Consider the following 7,810-nt stretch of genomic DNA (forward strand, 5'->3'; position numbering starts at 1 on the left):
GCTGGCCTCGAACTCAGAAATCCGCCTGCCTCTGCCTCCCGAGTGCTGGGATTAAAGGTGTGCGCCACCACTGCCTGGCTGAGATGCTTATTTTCTTACACACCTTGTGGATAATAAAACCAAGGCCTGGGGCCAGAAAAATAGCACTTGCTACTCTGTCAGGGGACCTGGGTTTGGTTCCCAACACCCACATGGTGGCTCACAACTGCCTTTTGCTCCAGTACCAGGGGATCCAATACCCTGGTCTGGCCTCCTGACATGCTACATGCATGTAGTGCACATACATGCAGGCACACACTCGTACACATAAAATAAATACATTTAAAAAGAAAATAAAGCTCAAAGATTTGGTGACATGCTTAAACTTCTCAAATTATGAAAGCAATGGAAATGATTATTTCCTGAACACTATCAGACACCGGCTCATACAAGTATTCCACATACCTCCTGAGGCGAGTGACTCCCCAGGTGACCTCAGAGTTATTAGAGACCTTGGGAAGCCCCACACTGGGTGCCATATATTACTGGGGAAACTGGAGTCCTGTTGTTAGTTATACTAATGAAAGAATTTAGAAATTGACTTATAAAGAAGCCCAAAGATAGTTTTATTAAAGTCTAAGAGGAAAATATGGCAGGCAAGCTACACATTCTTGGCAGCACCAGGAGGAGAGAGTCAAGAAGAGCCGAAGCTCCCCTGGTAGGCAGAGTATCCACATGCGTGAGGGGAGGGTGCTCAGTTTAGTGAAAGACGGAGAAAGAGCAGCACATCGGGAAAGCGTTTCCAGTGTTCCCAATATCTGAAAGGAAAAGAGAAAAGAAGGGAAAGGAACTATTTTGTTTCTCTGAGTTAGAACTCAGAGAAGTGGCCAGGCTACATGGCCACATTGGCCGCAGGGCCACATGGGCTGCAGGGCCATGGCAGTAGCCTGGCAGTTTGGTAGTGCTGTCTGATGGAAGACCTCCAGGCAGCTGCCCTGGGGACAGGGTTTCTGGGAGGGGAAAGTACATTATCTCCCTAAGGGGACAGTTGTCTACTTTATCTTCCTAGTGTGGCTGGAAGTGACTGACAGGCCCAGATAGATTAACCCTCAGAGGTAGAAACAATCGTTTGTAATACCCTAATATTTGAAGTAGATCAGAAGGTCAAGTCTTCACACAAGGCTTCAATGGAACCTTGATGTCCCCAGTGACCTCCGAGGCCATTCCCTCTTCAAGAGCTGAGACCTTAAATTCATTTAGGACTGGTCTGGAATTGGGGAATCAATATAACCCATTTCACTGTGCAAATCTGGAGACCCCATTTCAGAGTTGTTCACAGGAAGGGATTTGTGTCTGTAGCTACCCTTAACCTTAAGATGGCTGCAGGCAGGTGCTTGCACAAGAGGTGACAAGAAGCCAGAGCTCTCTTCTAGCAATCCTGGCTGGAGAGACAAGGATGCCATGTCCTGTTTCTGGCTAAGGACAAGCAAGAATGGAACTGTTGAATCAGGCAGTGGTGGTGCATGCCTTTAATCCCAGCATTTGGGAGGCAGAGGCAGGTGGATCTCTGAGTTTGAGGCCAACCTGGTCCACAAATTGAGTTTCAGGATAGCCAGGGATACACAGGGATACACCTTGTCTTGAACAAACAAATATTGGAACCGTTTACTTTTGGATTCCCTGCCCCTAAATTGCCTTAGCCAATTCTTCTGTCTCCTGTCCTCCTCATTAGGAAGTCGACATTCCTTTGTGCTTTTCAGTTGCCTCAATTTTAGAAGGTTCAATGACCTCCAGTTCTTAAACTAGCTACATCTGGGCAGAGTACCAAAAGGAGAATGAGTTGAGGAAAGGCAACATGGGAGCACATGGTTTCCACAATCCCTCAGTGTGGTGCATCTCTAGATTAAGATCACTCTGCCTCCGTTTCCTAGGCTGGGGCTGTTCCTTTAGCGAGGAGAATGAAGGCACTGCGAACCGAGTTGCGGATCTTCAACAAGCTGACAGAGCTGCAGATCAGCCTCGAGGGCTATGAGAAAGCTTTGGAATTTGCCACGCTGGCTGCCAGACTGAGTGTCCTCACGGGTAGGTGGTCCCAACCCATAGGTGCACGGAGCCAGGAATAAACGCTTCTTACACATGGCTAGTGAAGCAGTGGATGCCAGCTTTGAATTAGGGTCGTGTGGGTTTTAACCCCAGGTTCAGCAGTCCGGGAAACTGTAGTTGAACAGGACCAGTTTCCACAAGTTTTCTTCTTCATCAACAGAGCAGTTTTCAAATGAATGTCTACCTCCATTTGGTTACAAAAAGCAGTAGTTGTGTATATAATGGTGGCAGCATTATATTCTGGAGGTCAGTGATGCCAGTGCTATGCCAGTGCTAACGGTTATATCACAGTTGGTAATATTCCCCCATGAGGTAAATGGTATTTTATCCTATGCGTAGGTGATGTCTTTATTACATAAAGACTCTTTACCCTGAATTTTTAAATTGTTAATAGGTAGGCAAAAGCACATCCCTCCCCCCCATGGAGTAGAAATGCAAATGAAGGTCAGGTTGCCATTAACCTAACTCAGGACATTATTCCAAAAAGCTTGCACTCACAGGGAAAACTGGTGAGGAGTAATGCAAGCAGTTGGCAGGGGGGAAAGGCAAAATTAAAAAGACTGAAAACAAACTTCATCCTGAGCGTGTGTGTGTGTGTGTGTGTGTGTGTGTGTGTGTGCCCTGAGGAAAAGCAGTCTTGATTAGCGGAGCCTTGATTGGTCTCGGGAGAAGAGGTAGTTCTAGAAGGTTCTTCTGGGCATTTCCAAGGTCAGGAGGCAGTGGGTTTTATTGACTCTCATTGTACCAGAGGACTCTTTGCCCTTTTCCCTCCACTTTAAGGCCAGGAAATCTCCTCAGAGGTTTGTTGCTGACCTCTGGAAAGGTCTGAGGGCCTTGGGCAGCTCATTCTCTGCATCAATATATTGCTTCTGGAAAGGAGCTAAGGAGGCGGGGCTCACCTCACACAGATGTCTCTGAGGCTGTGTTTTCCCAGATAAGACAATTTTTCTCTCCTTTGGACTGCTGCTATAATTTTTGGCTTTTGGTTCTTTGAAGCTTAAAAGCAATTTTCTTTTCTTTTTTTTTTAAAGGTCTCATCAAACAGCTATCTTGCAAGCATTCTAAGGGCAGGATCGGAGGAGGAGCTCTTGTACTCTGTATTAATAAAAATACTTTGTATTAAAATTGTTAGTTATTAAAACCATTAACTCACACAAACTTCAAAGACCTTAGGCCCTAAGCACACACAAAGCCACTGTTCTAAAAGAGAATGGGTCACTGTAGAATCCATGGGACTGAGTGTTGGTAAGGAGCTGCGATGTTACAGGGCTTTCTGAGGAGAGACTTCATGTGGAAAGGACAGTTGCTATCCAGTGTTCTTTGAAGAAAAGAATGTCTAATTACTTGATCAAGTTTGTCTTGTCATCTATCATAATCCATCACAGGTTTTAAGAAATAGCTCCCCCTTAATGCTCAATCACCGCATCATCTGCAACACAGAGAACGTTCCCTCCAGAAATCAGACATCCCAGCATTTTGTGGCTGTCTTTGTAGCACATTCTGTAAGAGCAAAGTTCTACTTGTGGGATCTATTTAAGGAATTCTTTGTTCTGAAACATCAGGTCCCATGAGGGCAGGGGCCTGCTCTTTGCTCTTTCCTAGGCCCCTAGTCTGTGACATCTAGTAGAAAGTGTTCTGGGCTGAAGATGAGTGAAGGATGCCCAATGCTGGCTGCATGATATCCCTCACTCTTGTCATCCTTAGGAGATCAGAAACAGGAGCTGGTGGCTTTTCACCGCCTGGCCACTGTGTACTTCTCTCTGAACATGTATGAGATGGCTGAAGACTGCTACCTGAAGACTCTGTCCCTGTGCCCACCATGGCTGCAGAGTCCCAAGGAGGCGCTCTACTATGCCAAGGTCTATTGTCGCCTGGGTCGACTCACTTTCTACCAGCTGAAGGTAAGAGGCTGTCTTCCATGATGGATTATTATTATCAATATGATGAATTATTATTAATTCTCAGAGCTACTGTCCAGCCACTCTTTGCTGAGAAAGTTAGCGAGGAGACTTTGGAGCAGAGGCGAGAGGAGTAGGGGCCAAGACGATCAGGCTTTATTCACAGGGTAGGTAGGGAATGGTTTCTCTGGGGACATGTGGACTCTGCCTGTTAAGCCCTGCTGAGAAGAAAGTTCACACCTCTCCTCTGCTATAATTCCTGTGAAAACTTTAATGTCAATGGCACCACATTTCATATAAAGCTTCAGGAAACTGCATCATATAAGAAATGCACACGCGAATGAGTATGTCTGAGATAATCATGTATGGGCCCCTTGGATATAAGGATATTTAAGCCCTGAGAAGGTTCTTGTCTTGATTCCCTTCTTTGCTGGGCTGGAGTCCAATCTAGAACTCCCAGTGGCTTCTGGGACTGAGTTGGTAGCTTTCAATCCCATTATAACTCTGACCCAAAACTGTGTCCTCAAGTTTGGCTTCCCCTTCCAAAGGTCCTTGTCACCCCAGCATAACCCATAAACTCTTAATACAGTGGCTTGTCGTGAGCCTTGTCTCACTCTGACCACAAATGGAGACTCGAGGCAGCTCTGCTGACCTTTCCCTACTGGTCAGACTGTTTCTGGCCTGCAGTCGTTATTCAGGGTAATGAGAACCAGGAGTCTCTTTCTGCGTCCTCTCCACAGAAGCATCTGTTTCTTATCCTTGCGTGTACAGAGGGACAGGCGAGGTGAAGGCCCCCTTTAACCATTACGCTGTAGAGCCACAGCAAGTGGCTCAGGGACAGAGAATGCATGGTTTGGTTGCATCAGCCAAGGACTCTAGGTATTGCAAAAGGAAAACCTAGAACGACTGTAAACTGAAAAGGCAGTTTACGGACTCCCATAACTGGAAGCTGAGGTATAGATTTAGTTTCGGGTACTTCTGGATTTTTGTTCCTCTCTTCCTCCTCCTTCATCCTTCCTCCTCCTCCTCTTCCTTCTCCTCCTTCTCCTCCTCTTCCTCCTCCTCCTTGTTCTTTTTCTTTTTAAAGATTTATTTATTTATTATATGTGAGTACACTGTTGCTGTCTAGAGACACACCAGAAGAGGGCATCAGATCTCATTATAGATGGTTGTGAGCCACCATGTGGTTGCTGGGAATTGAACTCAGGACCTCTGGAAGAGCAGTCAGTTCTCGTAACTGCTGAGCCACTTTTCCAGCCCTCCCATCTCCTTCTTGACGCTGTATGCTCCTACTTCGCTGTGGTTCTTGGCTTCATTCTTTAACAGCCCCTGGGAGGCTGATGCCAACCAAAAGGACACAGGCCGTTTTCCTAGTTTTGGGTCACACCGAAAAGTCCCAGAGAGGGGGATGGACTGGTCAGATTTGGGTTGTGTGTACATCCTTGAAATGCTGTGTCCAGTGCGATCTTGTATCATGACTGGAGGAGATGGGCAAGATGACATCTCTGTGCCTGAGGAGGGGCAATGCCACCGGAGCCAGAGTGCAGCGAGGGAAGACCTCCTTTGAGGCACTGGGATATAGGGATGGAATAACTGAACAATGCCAATGCTCTCAGCATAGACTTAAACCTGTCCTGCAGGTACTGCTAATGATGTCTCTTCTTTGCCCCATGGGGTTAGGATGCACATGATGCTACTGAATACTTTCTGCTGGCACTAGCAGCTGCGGTCCTGGTGGGTGACGAGGAGCTGCAGGACACCATTAAGAACAGGCTGGACAGCATCTGCCAGAGTCCCCTGTGGCACAGCAATCCCTTGGGGTGCTCTTCAGAGAGGGCACGGTGGCTCAGTGGTGGGAGCCTGGCCCTCTGAAGAGGACCCTTCTTGACCACGTTGCCACGGCTAGCTGCTGCCTTCCTGCCCTCAAGCTCTTGGGTCTGGACTGAGAGGATTCAAGTTATCACCTCATTTGATGGAGGAGAGCAATGGCCAGAAGGAGAAGGGTTCTGTGAGAGGCATCTTGGCTCCACGCTTTGCCTCCGGAACTTTGCCCAGGTCACTGTGACTCTTCTACACAAACAGCCCCTCCGAGACGCCTTCTCTCAGCGCGGCTCTGGAGAAAGGAGGAAAGCGGGCACTGCCCTGGGGAAAGTGTGAGCAGACTGTCCTGGTGCCTTCGTCAATGTTCTCAGGGAAGTCCCTTCAGTGCCTGTGGAAGAACCCATTGCTTCTTTCTCGCTTTCTTCACAACCAAAAGGAGTCAGCACTCGGTGCTCATGGGGACCGCTGGGTCCCGGATGGTTTTGGCTCAGGAGACGCAGCCTCAGAAGGGCCAGGTGGGAAGCATAGGGATCCAACTGGGGTCCACATTCTCCATTCTACCTGGAAGCATGGCTCCTGTAAGACTCCCCAGAAGCCTACCCAGGCTAAGGCCTGAGAATTCTGCCATACATCATATGTAAATACTGTATATTATTAAATATTGGCTATTTACACTTATATCCCCTTTTTGTCACCTTTATCTTGGGGATGGGGAGAGAGAAGATAAGTTGACTCCTTTACAAAACACCTCTAGGAGTTATCTGTAACCACACACCACACCCACACACCACACCCACACACCACACCCACACACCACACCCACACACCACACGAGTGGCTTGCAGCAACATGGATTATCTGCCTCACGGTGTTTGGAGGGCAGTCATCTAAGTGTGACCTTGCCGGGCCTTCTGGCTCAGGATGGCTCTCAGGATTGCCACCAAGGTGTGGGCTAGGGAAGGAGTCACCTTGGGTTCAACTGGGAGGAGGAACTTCTTCCACTTGGTTCACATGGTTGCTGGCAGGAGTTGGCCAGTTGGTTGTTGCTGGCAGTTAGCCAGAAGTGAGCCACCATTGGTGCCATGTAGGCCGGGCCACCACAGGATAGCTCCTGTCATCAGAAGGATCAAGGCAGAGAGGCAAAAGAGAGATCAAGCAAGAGAGATTATAATCAAATAGAGAAGTGGTACCTATGTGTCTTGTGCATTGTGTCCATTATAAGACAGCATCTGTCAGAGCCTCTTACGGCCTAACCACTGTGTGGGATGCTCCTTGGAGGGGATCAGCTTACACAAGAGATGGCTGGGTGGGTAGCAAGACACAGAAGTCAGGCAGGGGGAGGGATCAATGAGATCACTCTGGAATTGCTTACCGTTGTAACTGAGTTTCTTGATAATGGAGCTGGGCAGTGAGATAAAACTATGTTCACTGACTAGTGTCGGCGTCAGATGATTGACAACTGAAGTGCACATTCGGTGTCTGTCCCCGAGGCAGCCGGATGGAACCCACTGAAGCCCAACTCTCTACCTCTCACACATACCCCCAGCCATTCAAGGACATCGTGAAGGCTGAGAAAGGTTGTTCTAGGACAGCTCCTAGACAGTGTGCCGATTGCTTGGCGAAGAAGCTGACCGTGAGTTTTTGGTTCCTGCTCCTCCTAATTCTGGTTCAGTCAGTCACATGTTCCAGGAGCACACAGTTTAAGAGAGCGACTCCAGAGATCATGAGGCAGGAGGTCCACGCCTGTTCCGAGCAATGTAACACAGGAGGAAGTCTGGCCATCACCTTCTTCACCTGTACCTAACTGCTTAGATTTGACCAACCAGACCATGTGCCTTTTGTGTCTAGACTTTTCAGATGACTAGATGTTGTCTGTGTGGTGGGGGTGGGAATGGATGGTATACTGAGTCACCATTACATCTAGCCACCAAGGTTATAGATACATCAACACCCACCCACCACACACACACACACACACACTCTCTCTCTCTCTCTCTCTCTCTCTCTCT

The 7,810-nt window shown here is 48.0% G+C and overlaps 1 protein-coding gene across 2 annotated transcripts in view; it reads left to right on the top strand.

Moving 5' to 3' along the window:
* Sh3tc2 (SH3 domain and tetratricopeptide repeats 2) overlaps positions 1–6,481 on the top strand; it is a 63,607-nt gene extending 57,126 nt beyond the window's left edge. For both annotated transcript variants that reach the window (XM_021214828.2, XM_029547242.1), the window contains exons 15-17: positions 1,911–2,061; positions 3,787–3,983; positions 5,661–6,481. In XM_021214828.2, the coding sequence (XP_021070487.2) occupies positions 1,911–2,061; positions 3,787–3,983; positions 5,661–5,852 (540 nt within the window). In that variant the 3' untranslated portion in view covers positions 5,853–6,481. The remainder of the gene's footprint in view (positions 1–1,910; positions 2,062–3,786; positions 3,984–5,660) is intronic.
* Positions 6,482–7,810: the final 1,329 nt, after the last annotated feature.

Source organism: Mus pahari, chromosome 15 (assembly GCF_900095145.1).
Source record: "Mus pahari chromosome 15, PAHARI_EIJ_v1.1, whole genome shotgun sequence".
NCBI lineage: Eukaryota > Metazoa > Chordata > Mammalia > Rodentia > Muridae > Mus > Mus pahari.